This window comes from Pongo pygmaeus, chromosome 7 (genome assembly GCF_028885625.2).
Source record: "Pongo pygmaeus isolate AG05252 chromosome 7, NHGRI_mPonPyg2-v2.0_pri, whole genome shotgun sequence".
Lineage (NCBI taxonomy): Eukaryota > Metazoa > Chordata > Mammalia > Primates > Hominidae > Pongo > Pongo pygmaeus.
Window position 1 is genome coordinate 72560374 of NC_072380.2, and position 19793 is coordinate 72580166.

General features: G+C 36.2%; 1 protein-coding gene across 1 annotated transcript in view; it reads left to right on the top strand.

Annotated features, from left to right (window-relative positions):
* RAB2A (RAB2A, member RAS oncogene family) overlaps positions 1 to 19793 on the top strand; it is a 102804-nt gene that overhangs the window by 62681 nt on the left and 20330 nt on the right. Inside the window, exons 4-6 of the mRNA XM_054499519.2 lie at positions 2046 to 2128; positions 2561 to 2653; positions 9706 to 9817. Coding sequence (XP_054355494.1) covers positions 2046 to 2128; positions 2561 to 2653; positions 9706 to 9817 — 288 coding nt within the window. The remainder of the gene's footprint in view (positions 1 to 2045; positions 2129 to 2560; positions 2654 to 9705; positions 9818 to 19793) is intronic.

Sequence of the window (19793 nt, forward strand, 5' to 3'; positions counted from 1 at the left end):
GGCTGGTTTTGAACTCCTGACCTTAAGCAATACTCCTGCCTCAGCCTCCCAAAGTGGCATGAGCCATTATACCCAGCTGTCTTCAGTTTAACCTAAGCTATGTAAAATGATTTGGCTATTTTTATAGCCCTTTTATGTGATGGCTTTCTCACTGTCTAATTTAGCATGACATTATTCTAACTGCCGAAATTGCGTACCCAAGAGAGGGTCTAATTGTTAGTTTCCACATAGGAGAAGTTATTTTCATTGAATCTTAGCACGTTAGGATTTACAGATGTCCACTCAGCTATGTGGGATGGAGTACTGATTATTTTATGCATATAACTAAGACATTAGGATTTCTTCTTTCACTTTTTTGTTCTTTTTTTGTTTTTGTTTTTGGAGACAAGGTGTTGCTCTGTTAGCAAGACTGAAGTACAGTGGTGCAATTACATCTCACTGCAGCCTCCTCACCTGGGCTCCGATGATCCTCCTACCTCAGCCTCCCAAGTAGCTGGGGCATGCCACCACACTTGGCTAATTTTTGTATTTTTGGTAGAGATGGGGTTTTGCCATGTTGCCCAGGCTGGTCTTAACCCATTTATGGAGGAGGTTGCAAATTTTTTTTGTGAAAAATCAGACCTTGGTAGTGACCTTGAGCAGTAGGATATAAATAACTCCCACAGCTTAGCATTCCAATAATGGAACACTAGGCATAAATGGGTTAAACTCCCAGGCTCAAGCGATCCACCAGTCATGGCCTCCTAAAGTGCTGGGACTGCATGCGTGAGCCACCATGCCCAGCCTATTTTTCCACTTTTTAACTCAACAGGCTTTCTCTGAATGCTTGCTATGTGCCGGACCCAGTGCCTAGCATACACTTAGTCACATGCAGGGGGTGGGGGATGGGGGAGGGAGGGAGTATAGAGGAAGGAACAACAAGAGCAAGGTGTTGTAGAGTGTTGAGTGTTAAACAGGGTAGAATATGAGCCGTCCATGCGCATTCTGAGGGTGGGAAGGGCTAAATATTTACATTGCAAGATCAGAACTCAGAACGTGTAAACATCAATATTTTTCAAGTTAGGGGATTTTGAATATAAAAATCGTTAAAATTGGCTTTACATTTACTTAATTAAAATGCTTATGTTTTTGCAAAAGTAGAAAAAGAAGGGATTAAAAATGAAAAATAACTTCTTATAAGAGCTGTCTTGGTTTTAAACTCAGACACAACAGTCACATTCCTCCCCAGCAATTCTTAAAAAAACAGAAATTAGTACCATGAGTAAAAGAGAAATTACCTAGCTTTGCATAATCTCTTGTGTCTGTTTCACAAGTGGATATAAAGATGACTTTTACATCCTGTTGCCTTTTGACAAGCATTATATATCAAATACAGAGAAAATTGATTAAGTGTGGAGAAAAAAACTTATATAAATTAAATTCAGAACCATTTTGTTTTTCATAATAAAATGATTGCTCAAAGCATTCCATTTGATGACTGTTGAAAGCTCACTGCAGTTTATGATATAACTGATAAAATCTGCATCCTTGGCCTTCCAACAACCTTTACACCAGCAGATGGTGGGCGTAAAGATGTCATTCATCATTTATTTACAATGGGCTTTATTTATTCTAGTGTCAACAGCTGCCCCAGGGAGTGGGTTATTGAATTCAAATGTGCGGCTCTGGGTTATTTGCTTCCTTTCAAATTTGTCTTCAGAGCTTAGTTGCTAGGAGTCCATTCTGTCCTTTAATAATGATTCGTGTATTGTGAAGCCATTCAGTAAATTGGGTTGTCAGGGATTGCCAAAAAGGGTTTAGAGGTCTTGCGGGGTGGGGAGGTTGCAGGAGCGACTACATGTGCACTACATGTGCGTCTCGTTGACTTGAGCAATCTTGAGCAATAGTGGTATTTTGTAATTTTTTCCTAAGACTGGTGAAGTTAAGTTTTCTTCTCTCTTTTTATGCACTCCTTCCCTACCTGCTCTTATTCTGTATATGAATAATATGAAAATGTAGAGGACATTGTATTAAAGGAAACTCTCCAACCTTTTCTTTCATCACAGGCAGGGCAAGAATCCTTTCGTTCCATCACAAGGTCGTATTACAGAGGTGCAGCAGGAGCTTTACTAGTTTACGATATTACACGGTGAGAACTTGAAAACTTTGCAATTCAGTAGTTGATACAGAGAATTTTTCTAAATAAATGTGGTTAACAGTAATGAAAGAATAGCTTAGCCTTTCTGCCCTGGCTACTCACCTTTAAAACTGCATCTTGAGTCCAGTTTAAATTTACTACAGAAACCTGCAACTGAATTGTTTTTCTTATTTGAATTAGCACCTTCAAATTGAAATTGGCAATATTATTTATTCATTGGAATTTTCTAAAATGTGGTTACATTTAATTTATAAACTGAAATGTGATCAGTGAACTCTAAACCCAGATATGGTGCTTAAAACTACTTCTCGTTACATAAGTGGATATGGCTAAAAGTGGTTCTCTTTAATAATATGTATATTGTTCATTGTATACTGAGGGAAATGCTTTGAACATAGTAATTAAATTATTATTTATGTTTAGGAGAGATACATTCAACCACTTGACAACCTGGTTAGAAGATGCCCGCCAGCATTCCAATTCCAACATGGTCATTATGCTTATTGGAAATAAAAGGTAAAAAGGCTAATTTAGAGCTCACATTGCATTAGTGATGAAGACTGTACTGTTTATTTGACTACTTTCCTTAACATTTGTTCAAATGTGAGTTACCAGCCTCTTAAATTATAAAATTTTGGAAATTCTAAGGTGTTTCTTTTGATTTTTAAAATGATGATAATAAGCTTTGTTGGAAATTATTACTGTTATTATTAGAAATAGTTTTTGTGTAAAGAAATACTTTAAAAAGTAATCTGAAGGAGTTTTATCAGATTACTGATATAAAGTAAAGCCTACTGATTTATTTGGGGAGATGGATTGAACATCTTTGTGCTGTCAATTTAAAATGCTATTATATGGGAAAACCTTCTTGCTTGACCAGTTTCCATAAACTTCCAAGAGTGTGGGAAAGTTTTCACTAATTTTTGTAGAAACTTACAGTGGTAAGAAAATATTAGTATTTTCAAAATGCTAGGCACCATTCTTGTTTTGTTTTGTTTGAGACAGGATCTCTGTTACCCAGGCTAGAGTGCAGTGGTGTGATCATAGCTCACTGCAGCTCCACCTCCTGGGCTCAAGGGAATCCTCCTGCCTCAGCCTCCCAAGTGGCTGAGACTATAGGCATGCACAACCACACCTAGTTAATCTTCTTATTTCTTATAAAGAAAGGGTCCCACTTTGTTGCCCAGGCTGGTCTCAGGCTCCTAATTCTCAGGCTCAAGTGATTCTCCCACCTGTGCCTCCAAAAGTACTGGGATTATAGGCATAAGCCACCACACCTGGCCCATTCATTCTTTAGGGTCATATTAATAAAATACTGTTAAGAGATGCTGTTTTTAGATAGGTAAAATCATGACTTATAATGAAGACATCTCAAAACTTTTATCTCATTAATTAACAAGATAAGGAAACTGGTAAGATATTTTAACCAGTTCAAAAGGGAACTCAAAGTACCATACATTTATAATCAAATAAAGAATACTGAAATGAATTTACAAGATGGATGCAAAACTGAACAGTATTCACAGGGTATTAATTGTATTCCACAGGACACAGTCTGCATTTCCATGGACAGGAATTATTTGCGTTTATTCCCACAAGTTAAATTCTCTCTCTGCAGTCTTTGAAAATGTGTGAGATGCAGTTAAAATAGTACTATTAAGAAAATTTTTAAATGAACAGCCTAGGGCCAGGTACAGTGGCTCACACCTGTGATCCCAACACTTTGGGAGGCCCAGGTGGAGGATTGCTTGATCCCAGGAGTTCAGGATCAGCCCAGGCAACACAGGGAGACTCCATCTCTACAAAATATTTTAAAATTTAGCTAGACACGATGGTGCATTCCTGTGGTTCCAGCTACTCAGGAGGCTGAGGTGGGAGAATCACTTGAGCCCAGTTGAAGCTGCAGTGAACTGTGTTCATGCCACTGTACTCCAGTCTGGGCAACAGAGCAAGACCTTGTCTCAAAAAAAAAAAAAAAAAAAAAGAAAATAGCCTAATTTTTTTGCCTTAAGAAACTAGAATAAGAGCAAATCAAAGTCAAGGAAAGCCTCCTGCCCGTTAAAAAAAAAAAAAAAGAGAAAACCAATGAAACCAAAAGCTAATTCTTCAGAAGATAAAATAGATACTGATCAGGAAAAAGACAAACATTAGCAATATCAGGAAAGAAAGGTTGACATCACTATAGATAAAAAAAGAGAATATTGTAAACAGACTAAATAAATGAAGAGATATAACCATGTTCATGGATTGTAAAACTAAATATAAGATGTCTTCTCAAATTTATCTAAAAATTCATTGAAGGCCAGGTACAATGGCTCACATCTGTAATCCCAGCACTTTGGGAGGCCAAGGCAGGAGGATCACATGAGGCAAGGAGTTCAAGACCAGCCTGAGAATGTAGCAAGACCGTATCTCTACAAAAAATAAAATAATAATTAAACTAGCTAGGCATGCCAGCACACGCCTTTAGCTCTACTTACTCAGGAAGCAGAGGTGAGAGGATCGCTTGAATCCAGGAGTTCAAGGTTGCAGTGAGCTATGATTGTGCCAACTGCACTCCAGCCTGGGCAAAAGAGCGAGACTCTGTCTCCAAGGAAAAAAAAAAAAAAAAAGTTTTATTGTAACCCTAATCAAACTATCAAACATTGGCAGACTTTTTTGGGAGGGTAGATATTGACAAGCTGACTTTAAAGTTTATATGAAAATGCAAAGGCCACAGAATAGCCAAATCAACTTTGACAAAGAGGCACAATATTGGAGAGAATTTACTATTCTACAAATTTTAAGATTTATTATACTATAATCAATTTAATATTGTTTGGCATAAGCAGACATAGATCAGTAGAGCTGAATAAGAAGTTCCAGAAGTAGATTCATATATATATATTAATTTTTTGACAGAGATGCTAATTTAGTTGAAGAAGGGGTAATCTTTTTCATCAAATGGTGCTGAAACAGTTAATAGTCATATGTAAAAATATGAACCTCAACCGTTACATTATACCATTTACAAAAATTAACTGGAAGTGGATCATAGACCTAAGTGTAAGAACTAAAACTACTTAAAATTTCTAAAAGAAAACAAATTTTAGAGACCCTGTTTTGGCAAACATTTCTTAAATGGAACAGAGAAAAGCATGAACTATAAATAGAAAAAAAATCAATAAATTGTTCTTTAACTGAATTTAAAACTTTTGTTCTTCAAAAGACGGTTACACTATTATACAACATCGTGACATGGTTAATGATGATATAGTGCATTCTGGAAAAATCCTGAAAGAGTGGATATTAAGTGTTCTCACCACAAAAAATGATAACTGTGAGATAATGCAAATTAGCTAGATTTAACCATTCCACAGTGTATATATACTTTAAAACAATATGTTGTACATGATAAATATATGCAATTTTATCTATCAATTTAAATAAATAAATTTGAAGAAAAACAGTTACAAAAATGAAAAGGCAAGCTACAGACTAGAAAAAATTATTTGTGAAAAATATATCTGACAAAGGATTTATATCTAGAATATATGAAGAATGCTTATAATTCATTCATAAGAAGACATCCAGTTTTTAAAAATGATCAAAAGATTTGAACCAGCAATTACTACAGAAGATATACTACTGATGGGAACGTAAAATGATACAATCACTTTGGAAAACAATTTTGGTAGTTTCTTTAGAAATTAAAAGGCCGAGGCGGGAGGATTGCTTGAGCCTAGGAGTTTGAGACCAGCCTGGGCAATGTAGGGAGACTTCTTCTATACAAAAATAAGAAATTTTTTTAAAAAGTAGCTGAACATGGTGGTACATACTTGCAGTCCCAGCTACTCCAGAGGCTGAGGTGATAGGATCACTTAAGCCTGAGAGGTCGAGGCTGCAGTGAGCCATGATCATGCCACTGTATTCCAGCCTAGGCCATGGAGCGAGACCCTGTCTCAAAAAAAGAAATAAAACACACATCTATATTTCCTAGCCACTTTACTCCCAGATGTTTACCCAACATAAATATGTCTTCATATGTCCACAGAATTATGTACAAATATTCATACCAGCTTTATTTGTAATAGCCCCAAACTGGAAACAACCCAAATATCAATTAACAGATAAATGGAAAAATAGTGATATAGCATTACAACAGACTACAACTCAGCTATAAAGAGGAATGAACTATTGATACATGCAGCAAAATGGATGATTCTCAAAATAATTACAGAGTGAAAAAACTCAGACCAAAAATACCATGTGATTACATTTATATAATAATCCTAGTAAATGTGGACTAATCTGTAGTGGCAGAAAGCAGATCATCAGCGGCCTAGGGTGCAGGGGCAAGAAGGAATGGATTACAATGGAGTATGAGGAAACTTTGGGAGACTGATGGCTTCACAGGCATACATATCTTAAAACTCAACAAATTTTGCATCTAAGTACAGCTTCTTTTATGTCTGTTACACCTCAAAAGAGCTATAAAAAAGCTATAATGTAAAACATCATTATACTGTATAGATTTTAGAGTGTTGTTTTAATAGAAATTGAGATTTGCTATTAAGAGAAAATATTACCTAAGTGATATTTACATTATAAAAAGCTAAACATTGTTTACTTCTTTGTGTAGAGAAGAAACTGTTATCATATTCTCTGAAGGCGTTTCTTGGGTATTCTTTTCCACATTTAAATCATCTCACTAAACCTTTTTAAGGTTATAAAGCTATTGGAGGGAAGCTTTAGTCTTTCTACAATGGAAATTGTTATTCTGCCATTCAAGGTATGAAATAATAAGAGGAGAATACTTGGAGAATAAAGAGAATTTTTATCCTTTTATTTTACCGATTTTTTCCTTGTGGCTGAAACATGATGAGTGGCAGCTTACTGGTGGCTTAAATTTGGTCGCCGACCACTAGGAGCTGATAGTTCAAATGTGAGAAGAAATAAACAAAGCATAGTATGTAAACAAGAGATGTTTCTGATGATCGTAGGTGGATGACCTTTAAAATCAGGAGTATAATGAACAAGAAAGAACAGAGAGAAATAAATGAGATGATTATTTTTAGATGAATTGAATTGTGGATAGACATCAAAACAGGGAATAAGCAATTTTTGAATTAGACACATTAAGCAGTAGGGAGCCAGTGAAGGGCAGTGACCTAGTCAGAGCGACAGATGACACAGATTTTTCTTACTATGACATTTTATTAATAAATTGGTTATATAAGAAATAGGAAGCAGAGATTTAAAAAATGAAAGGTTTTTGATAGTGTAAGGATTGTAATGCAAACCCTAAACAAAAAGGGGGGCATAAATTAAAAGAAAGATACTTAAGTAACCTAAGCAACTTAGGTGGGATTCAGAGGGAGTGAATTAAGACAATATGATGTAATGCCTGGAAAACTGAGGTATTTTTAAAACTTTGCACGAAGTATATAGTCAAGTACTATGGCTTTTGAGTTTTTTGACTTGACCTATAGTAAGAAATATATTTTACATCATGTTAAAACTTTGCACTAAGTATATAGTCAAGTACTATGGCTTTTGAGTTTTTTGACTTGACCTATAGTAAGAAATATATTTTACATCATGACCTAGTAAATTGTGTATACACCTACACATAAAATATTCATAAATTATACCTTTATACATAAGTTCCATGAAACAGTACATGGAACTTATGTATGTAGGTGATACACTCTGATATTTTATATATTGTTTCTTTTTTTTTCCCTTCCCAAGACAGAGTCTCACTCTGTCGCCCAGGCTGGAGTGCAGTGGTGTGATCTCTGCTCACTGCAACCTCCGCCTCCCAGGTTCAAGCAATTCTCCCGTCTCAGTCTCCTGAGTAGCTGGGATTACAGGCACCCACCAGCATACCCAGCTAATTTTTGTATTTTTGTAGAGACGGGGTTTCACCATGTTGGCCAGGCTGGTCTTGAACTCCTAACCTAAGGTAATCCACCCGCCTCGCCTCCCAAAGTGCTGGAATTACAGGTGTAAGCCACCGCACCCGGCCTATTGTTTCTTTAAAAAAAAAAAAAATTCTGATTATTTCCTACTGAGTGATTTTTACAATTCATTGAGTCATGACACAGTTTGAAAAGTCCTACCCAGGCTTAACGCAGTGGCTCAGTCCTGTAGTCCTAGCAATTGGGAAGGCCAAAGTGGGAGGATCACTTGAGTCCCAGAGTTCAAGACCAGCATGAGCAACATAGTGAGACTTTGTCTCTGAAAAAATAAAAAAAAACTGCCCTGGAAAAGCCTTAGCACATGTATACACAAATATGTATATATATATATATATATATATATACATAATGCTTATTGTAACATTGTAATAATGAAAAATTATAAATAACTTTGTCTCATAGAGAATTTAAGTTGTATTGCATTCATTCAGTATACTGTAATATACCAGTTAAAAAGTAAACTAGATCTACATGTATTATATGGATAAATTTGAAAAACATAGTGTTGACCAAAGTTAACAAGTTGTAAAACAGTAGCTACATCTGAATTTTCAAAGACATGGAAAATAAATACTATTTATGGTTATAAACATGAGGATAAATGCAAAAGCATACATGAGAATGAAAACACCAAATTTAGGTAGTGGTTACCTTTAGGGTAAGAGGGAGGAGAGTGGGATCAGAGACACACAGGTGGTGATTCTGCTGTTGCTGATTTTATTTCTTAAAGGGAAAGAAACCTGAAGTCTGGCAAATAATATGTCAAGGCTAGCTGGAAGTATGTGGACATTATATTATACATCTTTTTCCATGTATAAACATGTAATAATAATATATAAAAAGTAATAAATATAATAGTAAAGTTTTTTAACTTTAAAAATAAAACACGCTTTAAAAGCAACTGCTACTTCCCCCCTACCTCACTAATACAATTCTAGTATGATAAAAATGAATACCCTGCTTTCATTGGAAATTTCTAGCTTATACTTTCTCTCTCCCTCCCTTTCTCCTTTTCTGTCTCTCTCTACTCCTTCTCCCTCCCTCCCTCCCTCCCTGCCTCCCTCTCTCTCTCTCTCTCTCTCTCTGTCTATATCAATTTTGCTTTAAGAAGAAACTGGGAATTAAACAAACTGGAATCAGTGATGTAATGTATCTTTAGTACTTTGGATTTTACTAGTTTCCTATAGTTTCTGAGAGTTATATTTTAATCACATTCATAGAAACTCAGTCAGTCTGGCCAATGGAGGTGAATAGTATAGTCCTGCTCTTTCAAATTATGTTGAGCAAAATGGCTTTCTTCTCTGGGAATGCACTGTACTCAAAGATATAAGGTATTAGACTAGAGGCTCCCTTAAGTTACGGCTAGTTCTAACATTCTAGAACTCTAACACAGAATCTTTCTTCTGTTGGATTGTTAGTTCTTTGAAACTAGACAGTGTGTTCTAAATACTAACCCTCATAATACCCTGAATAATACAGTTAGTATGTTAAAAATTAATTAAAAGAATGGTCATCACAACTTTGAATTCCATGGTACACTTTCCACCAATGCTTCTGTTTGTGCCATGTTGATTAATAATGTGACCCTTTCTTTCCCATGTTTAGTGATTTAGAATCTAGAAGAGAAGTAAAAAAAGAAGAAGGTGAAGCTTTTGCACGAGAACATGGACTCATCTTCATGGAAACGTCTGCTAAGACTGCTTCCAATGTAGAAGAGGTAAATAAGAGGCCCTTTAAAATGTTCGTCTTTATACTTAATAGAAATGTTTTACATATCTTCATTTTACTTATCATTTAAGTTTTTAGTCAGATGGTCTTTGAACATCATAAAGTAGGAAAATTTCTTCCCTTTGAAATCCCTTGTAACATTCACCTTCTGTCAGACTCTTAAATCATACTGAGCCTTCTAAAGCCTGAATGTTTTCTTACATTTTTGTACATATTTTCACTCCCTCCCTTTTTCTAAACAATTTCCTACAGTTTCTGAGAGTTATATTTTAATCACATTCATAGAAAGTCAGTCTGAGCAATGGAGGAGAATAGTGTAGTCCTGTTCTTTCAGATTATGTTGAGCAGAATGGCTTTCTTCTCTGGGAACCCACTGTACTCAAAGATATAAGGTATTGGACTTCTTCATGTTGCATGGTAGGGAAATCTTTTTTGTGTTGCATGGGAGGGAAATAAAGAACACACTAATGAAATTTGGAAATGTTTCAGGACACCAGAACATTTGCAGCTATTTATATCCACTTCTGCTTATTTTTTTTAATTTTATTTATTTTTTTAACTGTCAATATATTACATCACCACTTCTGCTTAAAGTATTATATTATTGCTGTGTGACATTTTACAAAGCATGAGAATTCTGTTTCATCTATTGATGAAATTTGTATTATTTCAGTTATTTCCATTGATCAGCCTGAACTATTGGAACTTGTCTGAACACCATGTATTCTTTTATGCTATAAGTGTTTGGAGGTAGTATGTATATGCATATTAAAAATAGATGATTACATAGTTGATCCTTTCTAAGGTAAATGTATTACTATAGTGTTATTTTATAAAAAGAGGTAATGAAGCTAAGAAAAGTAGAAGTTTATCCAAAGTAATGCTTAGTTCCCGATTTCTAGATAAGAACAGCTTATAAGAGCAACTACAGAAAGTAGTTCTAAAAAACAAATGAGTTAAGAATCACTGCTGTAAGGATAACAGAGGTCAGGGTCCTGGGCAACAGCTAGCATGTGCCTTCAACATAGTAAGCAGTCAGTAAATATTTATTAAGAATGATACTTGGAGCTCTTCTGATTAACCCTTGAACCTAGAAATTGACTACAGTAATTCTACAGCATTGATATTTTCACCGAAGAATTCTTTCTTAGGTAAAATATTATACAGTCATGCGTCGCTTGACAAAGGAGATACATTCTGAGAAATATGTCACCAGGTGATTTCATTGTCACGTGACCATCATAGAGTGTACTTACATAAGCCTAGATGGCATAGCCTACTACTACACCTACTACACACTTCCCTTAGTAGACCTTGGTGCCATAGGAATGACACAGTGATGATTTCCCTTGGTTTTCTTTTTGCCACGTACCCGAGACTGGGTGCTAGAGAAAGAGGCAACCTAGAAAGGTCAACAGGCACAGAAAAAGAAAGTCTTCTAGCCAGAGAACCAGGAAATAGGCAGGTCAGAACAGTGTTTGCAAGTCAGAACACTCTTAGAAAGTAACCATTCTACTGTAGCCAAACATCACAGAAAAAATTGTGGCTTCACTTCCACAATCCCCAGGCAGTAATGAAGTAGCACCCTACCACCACCATTTCCCTTGTTGGAGTGGAGTGAGAGGAAGCCAACTAAACGGTGGTTTAAATAAGACCCAGAGTCTCATAACATAGTATGTAAAATACCCATGTTTCAATAGAAAAGCATTCATCATACTTAGAACCAGGAAGATCTTAAACTGAATGAAAAAAAGATAATAGGTGCCAACAGTGAAATGACAGTGGTGTTCAAATTATCTTACAAAGATTTTAATGCAGCAATCATTAAAATGCCTCAACAAACAAGGAACATGCTTGAAACAAAAGAGTCTTAGCAAACAAACAATTTGAGCAAAAGAAATGCAAGATAAAAAAAAAAAAAGAACCAAACAGGAATTTTAAAACTAAAAAAATACAATAATTGAAATTTAAAAACTCTTTCAAAGCTCTTTGTACACTAGAAAAAAAAACTTAGTGAATGGGCTCAACAGCAGAATGGAGATAAAGGAAAGAAATAGTGAACTGGATGATAGAACAATAGTAACTACTTAGTCTAAACTGCAGGGAGAAAATTGAGGAAACAAATGAACACTGCCTCAGGGACCTATAGGACTATAACAAAAGCTGACGTTATATGATGCGTCATAAGTCCTAGAAGGAGAGGAAAAAGGAATGGCTCTGAAAAATACTCAAAGAAGTAATGGGTGAAAACTTCTTAAATGTGGCAAAAAGTATATAAACCTACAGATTGAAGACAGCCCCAAAGAAGTTAAACCCAGACAAATCCACATGATGACAAACCTCTGTATGGTCAAATTTCTGAACGTGAAAGACAGAAAAAAAAATCTTGAAAGCAGCAAAAAACAGCATCCTACCTATAGGGGAAAAACAGTTCTAATGATAGCAGATTTCTCATCAGAAACCATGGAGGACAGGGAAAATAGCACAGTGGTTTTTGTTTGTTTGTTTGTTTTTATTACACTTTAAGTTCTAGGGTACATGTGCACAATGAGCAGGTTTGTCACCTAGGTATACATGTGCCATGTTGGTTTGCTGCACCCATCAACTAATCATTTACATTAGGTATTTCTCCTAATGCTATCCCTCCCCCAGCCCTCCAACCCCCAACAGGCCCCGGTGTGTGATGTTCCCCGCCCTGTGTCCAAGTGTTCTCATTGTTCAGTTCCCACCTATGAGTGAGAACATGTGGTGTTTGGTTTTCTGTCCTTGTGATAGTTTTCTGAGAATGATGGTTTCCAGCTTCATCCATGTCTCTGCAAAGGACATGAACTCATCTTTTTTTATGGCTGCATAGTATTCCATGGTGTATATGTGCCACATTTTCTTAATCCAGTCTACCATTGATGGACATTTGCGTTGGTTCCAAGTCTTTGCTATTGTGAATACTGCCACAATAAACATACATAGCACAGTGTTTTGCAAGAGCAGAAAGAAAAGAACTATCAGCCCAGAATTCTTTACCCAGCGAAGAAAAAAAAGAACTAGAAATGAAGGTGCAATCAAGACATTCTTAGAGAAGGAAAAACCAAGAATTTATTAGTAGCAAATTTGCATAAAAGAATGACTAAAGGAAGTTTTCTAATAGAAGTGAAATGATTGAAGAAAGAATCTTAGAACACCATAAAGGAAGAAAAAAACATAAGAAACAAAAATATGGATAAATATGATAGACTTTTTTCTTCAAGTCTTGCAAATTATGTTTGATGTTTGAAGTATAAACAAGTAACCACTGTCTGATGTGATTATCAGTGTATTCCGGCATATTATAAGCCATGGGGAATAAAGGGATTTGATTAGCCCACAGGAAGGCAAGAGAAAGAAAATAGAAAACAAAGTAAAATGGCAGATGTAAGCCCTCATATATCAATAACTAAATGTTGGTGGTCAAAATACACAAATCAAAAGGGATTAGCAGGCTGGGCGCGTTGGCTCATGCCTGTAATCCCAGCACTTTAGAAGGCCAAGGTGGGCGGATCACGAGGTCAGGAGATCGAGACCATCCTGTCTAACATGGTGAAACTCCATCTCTACTAAAAATACAAAAAATTAGCCAGACGTGGTGGCGGGCGCCTGTAGTCCCAGCTACTTGCGAGGCTGAGACAGGAGAATGGCGTGAACCCGCGAGGCGGAGCTTGCAGTGAGCCGAGATTGCGCCACTGCACTCCAGCCTGGGTGACAGAGCAAGACTCCATCTCAAAAAAAAAAAAAAAAAAAAAAAGGGATTAGCAGAGAGAATTTTAAAAACAATGACTCAGCTATATGGTATCTATAAGAAACTCACTTCAAATATAACAGTACAGTTAGGTTGAAAATAAAATGATAGGAAAAGTTATACAAACATTAATCAAAGGAAAACAGGAGTAGCTATATTAATACCACATAAAGTAAACTTAAGAGCAAAAAAAAATTATCAGAGTGGGACATTATACAACGATAAAAGAATCAGCCCTCCAGAAAGATGTGACAATGCTAAACGTGCGTGTACCAGATATGTGAAGCAAAAACTGATAGACTGCGAGGAGAAATAGAGAAATTCACAATTATGGTTGGAGACTTCAGCATCCCTTAGGTGCCCACAGAATGTATACCAAGATAGACCATGTCCTGGGCCATAAAATAAACCTCAAAGATTTTAAAGTATTGAAATCATACAGAATGTATTCTCCAAACAAAATAGAATTAAACTAGAAATCAGTTTAACAGAAATTAGGAAAATCTACAAATACTTAGAAACTAAACAGTACACTTCTGTGTGTCAGTGAGCAAGTCTTGAATTACAAAAAACACATTGAACTGAATGAAAATGAAAATACAACATACCAATTTGTGGAAAATAGCTAAAACAGTGTTAAGAGAGGGAAATGTATATCATTGAATGCACACAATAGAAGAGAACTCTCTTCCTTATACCTTATACAAAAATTAACTCAAGATGGATTAAAGATTTAAACATAAGACCTAAAACCATAAAAACCCTGGAAGAAAACCTAGACAATACCATTCAGGACATAGGCATGGGCAGAGACTTCATGACTAAAACACCAAAAGCAATGGTAACAAAAGCCAAAATTGACAAATGGGATCTAATTAAACTGAAGAACTTCTGCACACCAAAAGAAACTATCATCAGAGGGAACAGGCAACCTACAGAATGGGAGAAAAATTTTGCAATCTGTCCATCTGACAAAAGGGCTAATATCCAGAATCTACAAAGAACTTAAACAAATTTACAAGAAAAAAACAACCCCATCAAAAAGTGGGCAAAGGATATGAACAGACACTTCTCAAAAGAAGACATTTATGCGGCCAACAAACATATGAAAAAAAGCTCATTATTACTGGTCATTAGAGAAATGCAAATCAAAACCATAGTGAGATACCATCTCATGCCAGTTAGAATGGCAATCATTAAAAAGTGAGGAAACGGCCGGGCGCGATGGCTCATGCTTGTAATCCCAGCACTTTCGGAGGCTGAGGTGGGCAGATCACGAGGTCAGGAGATGAGACCATCCTGGCTAACAGGGTGAAACCCCATCTGTATTAAAAATACCAAAAATTAGCCAGGCGTGGTGGTGGGCTCCTGTAGTCCCAGCTACTCGGGAGGCTGAGGCAGGAGAATGGCATGAACCCAGGAGGCAGAGCTTGCAGTGAGCCGAGATCACGCCACTGCACTCCAGCCTGGGTGACAGCACAAGTCTCTGTCTCAAAAAAAATAAATAAAAAGTGAGGAAACAACAGATGGTGGGGAGGATGCAGAGAAATAGGAACACTTTTACATTGTTGGCGGGAGGGTAATTCAGTTCAACCATTGTGGAAGACAGTGTGGCAATTCCTCAAGGATCTAGAACCAGAAATACCATTTGACCCTGCAGTCCCATTACTGAATATATACCAAAAGTATTATAAATCATTCTATAAAGATACATGCACAGGTATGTTTATTGCAGCACTGTTCACAATAGCAAAGACTTGGAACCAACCCAAATGCCCATCAGTGATAGACTGGATAAAGAAAATGTGGCACATATACACCATGGAATACTATGTAGCCACAAAAAGGGATGAGTTCATGTCCTTTGCAGGGGACATGGGTGAAGCTGGAAACCATCATTCTCAGCAAACTAACACAGAAATAGAAAACCAAACACCACATGTTCTCACTCATAAGTGGGAGTTGAATAATGAGAACACTTGGACACAGGGCAGGTAACATCACACACTGGGGCCTGTTGGGGGGTGGGGGCCTAGGGGAGGGATAGCATTAGGAGAAATACCTAATGTGGATGACAGATTGATGGGTGCAGCAAACCACCATGGCACGTATATACCTATGTAACAAATCTGCACATGTATCCCAGAACTTAAAGTATAATTAAAAAAACCAAAAGAAGTCTCAAAATAATTTTAACTGCTACTTCAAGAACCCAAAGCAAAATAAACCACAAAAAAGAAAAACCCAAAATAAATAGAAAGGAGGAAATATTAAAGATAAGAGCAGAGATTAATTAAGTTGAAAACAAAAATCAGTGAAACAAAGAGCTGGATTTTTTAAAAACTTCAGTAAAATTGGCAGACCTCTAGCAAAACTGACAGAAAAGGTGCAAGTTACCAATGTCAGTAACAAAACAGAAGCTATCACTACAGATTCTCCAGACATAAAAGAGGTAATTAGGGAATGCTGTGAATATCTCTACCCACATAAATGTGACAACTTAGATGAAATAGACCAGTTTATCCAAAAACACAAATTGCCACACCCAGCCAGTATGAAAAAGTTAATTTGAGCCTGGCCAACATGGTGAAACCCTGTCTCTACTGAAAATACAAAAAGTAGCTGGGCGTGGTAGCAGGAGCCTGTAATCCCAGCTACTCGGGAGGCTAAGGCAGGAAAATCGCTTGAACCCAGGAGGCAGAGGTTGCAGTGAGCCAAGATGCACCATTGCACTCCAGCCTGGGCAACAAGAGTGAAACTACGTCTCAAAAAAAGAAAAAAATTGAATAGCCCTATGAACTATAACGGAAATTGAATTCATAGTTTTAAAACTCCCCAAAAAAGAAATCTCTAGGTCCAAATGGTTTCACTGGAGAATTCTACCAGACATTTAAAAAAGGAATGAACACCAATTCTAGACCATCTTTTGCAGAAAATAGATGTAACACTTCCCTATTTATTTTATAAAACTGATATTACTCTGACACTAAAACCAAAGACAATACAAAAAAAGGAAAAGTACAAACCAATAGCCTTTATAAATATATAAGCAAAAATCCTCAACAAAATACCAGAAAATAGAATTTCAACAATATACGAAATTATGTGTGTGTACGTGTATAAAGTATATACATCATGGCCAAATGGGGTTTATTCCAGGGATGCAAGGCTTGCTCTGTATTCAAAAACAAACCACCATTTAATAGAGTAAAGAAGAGAAACCATGTGATTATAGCAGTTGATGCAGAAAAACCATTTGACAGAATTCAACACCCATACATATTTAAAAACTCTCAGAAAAATAAGAATTGAGGAGGACTTCCTCAACTTGTTAAAGAGCACGTGAACACACACCAAAAAAAACCCCACAACTAATGTTATACTTAAGGGCAAAAGGTCAAAGGCCTTGTTCCTTAGATTAGGAACAAAGCAGGAATGTCTATTCTCACCATTAATCAACATATTGATGGAAGTTCTAGCCACTGCAGTAAAGCAAAAAAAGAAAGAAAAGGCATACAACTGAGAAAGGAAGAAATAAAAACTGTTCTATTTGTGGATGATGTAATTGTCTCAGTAGGAAATCTCAAGGGATTTACAACAAATAAAAGTGAGTTCAGCGAGGTTGCAGGATACAAGGTAGACATAAAAATCAATCGTATTTCTATATTTTAGCAATGAAAACATGAACACCAAAACTCAAAATATATCATTTTTAAGCACACAAAAAATAAAATGAAATACTTAGGTGTGAATCTAAAAACAGCATGTGCAGGCCATATATTCTGAAAACTACAAAACTACTTACAGTGGTGAAAGAAGTAAAAGAAAATCTAAATAAATGGAGAGGCATACTATGCCTACTGTTTGGAATATTCAACCTTGTAAAATGTCACTTATTCACAAATTGATATAAATGTTTAACACGATTCATATCAAACTTCCAGTACAATGTTTTGTAGATATAGACAATATTATTATAAAATATATATGGAAAGGCAGAAGAACTAAAGTAGCTGACACAACTTAGCAAAGGAGAATAAAATGGGATGAATCCACCCACTGATTTCAAGTTTTGCATAGCTAGTCATCAGGACTGTGTGATACTGGTAAAGGGATAGATGCATAGATCAATGGAACAGAATAAGTAACCTGGAAACACGCGCACAAATATGCACAACTAATTTTTAACAAAGTCGCAAAAGTAGTTAAATGGAAGAAGATAGCCTTTTCAACAAATGGAACTCTAGCAGTTAGAAATCCATAGGCAAAATAAATGAACTTCATCCTAAGTCTCACACCTTAAAAAAACTAACACAAAATCCTGGAGTTAAATGTAAAATATGAAAGTATTTATCTTTTAGGGGAAAAAAAAGAAAAAGAAAAATTTCAGTATCTGATCCTTAGCATATGTGTCACCAAAAGGATGATTCATAAAAGGAAAAAGTGATAAATTAGCCTTCAAAAACTTTTGCCCTGTGAAAGACTGTTTAAGTAGATGAAAAGACAAATCTTCAGAGTGGAAGAAAATATTTACATACCAGGTATCCAACACAAGACTAGTGGCTAGAAATAAAAATTCTCAAAAGTATTGAGTAATTTTACTCGGTAGTAAAAAAACAATGCAATTACAAAATGCTCAAGAGAGATATGAGCAGATATTTCATTGAAGAGGATCTACAAATGGCAAATAAGCACTAGAAAAGATCTTTGACATCACTAGCCATTAGGGAAGTAGAAATTAAAACCTCAGTAAGCCAGGCCTGGTTGGTGTAAGCCGTACGGTAATCCCAGCTACTGGGGAGGCTGAGGCAGCAGGAGGATCACTTGTGCCCAGGAATTTGAGACTGGACTGGGCAACACAGACCCTGTCTCAAAAAAGAAAGGAAAACACCCAATGAGCTGTCACTACATACCTGTCAGAATGTCAGAAAGGCTAAAATGAAAAATACTGAGAACACCAAATGCTGAAGAGAATGTGGAGAAACCAGATCACTCTTACATTGCATGTGGGAATGTAAAATAACATAGCCACTCTGGAAAAATGGCAATTTCTTTAAACACTAAACATGCAGCTACCATACATCCTAGCAGTTGCACCCCTGGACATTTATCCCAGATAAATGAAGACTTAGGTTGACTCAAAAACCTATACACAAATGTTCATAGTAGTTTTATTCAGAATGGCCAAAAACTGGAAACAGACTAGAGACATTGAGTTGAAGGACACTTTAGTGGCTGCATGGTTACAATGTGGTCCATCTATACCATGGAATACTACTCAACAATAAGAAGGGGGAAACTACAGATACTATACAGCAATCTGGATAAATCTGGAGAGAACTATGCTTAGTGAATCAAGCCATTCTCAAAAGGTTGATCCTGTATTATCCCATCTGTGTAACTTTCTTGAAATGATAAAAATTTTTGTAACAATGTATTAATACTGTAGTTTTGTATGAAGTCACCACTGGGGGAAACTACATAAATGTTACACGGGATTCTTCTGTATTATTTCTTACACCTGCATGTGAATCTATATATAATTACCTTAAAAAGTTTAATCAAAAAATAACTGTGTACATCCAACTTAAACTGATTGAGTCCTTTAACACCATGATGACAATTTTAAAAATGAGAATTCATCAGGAAGAAGCCTCCCAACCACAATAAAATGCTAGTGTTAGAATATGGAATAGGGCTATAGAAGCTTGTTGGTATTTTATGAGTTCTTGAAGAATACAGATTTTCTTTTTCAAATTACTAGATTTTTGCTAACATAACTTTTTCACAAGAGTTCTTTATGTTGCATTTCTGCACAGAGCAAATTTTTATACAAATAGTTCCCTCCATATATGTTTAGCATTTGCCTAGCAAATAATAATTAATGTTGAGATTTTTATTATGCATAGACTTTATTTTATTTTATTTTTTTTCTTGAGATGGAGTGTCGCTCTCACCCAGTTGGGAGTGCATCATTGACACGATCTCAACTTGCTGCAACCTCCACCTCCCAGGTTCAGGTACTTCTCCCACCTCAGCCTCCTGAGTAGCTGGGACTACAGGCATGCGCCACCACGCCTGGCTAATTTTTTGTACTTCTAGTAGAAACGAGGTTTCACTGTGTTGCCCAGGCTAGTCTCAAACTCCTAAGCTCAAATGATCCACCTGCTGTGGCCTCCCAAAGTGCTGGGAT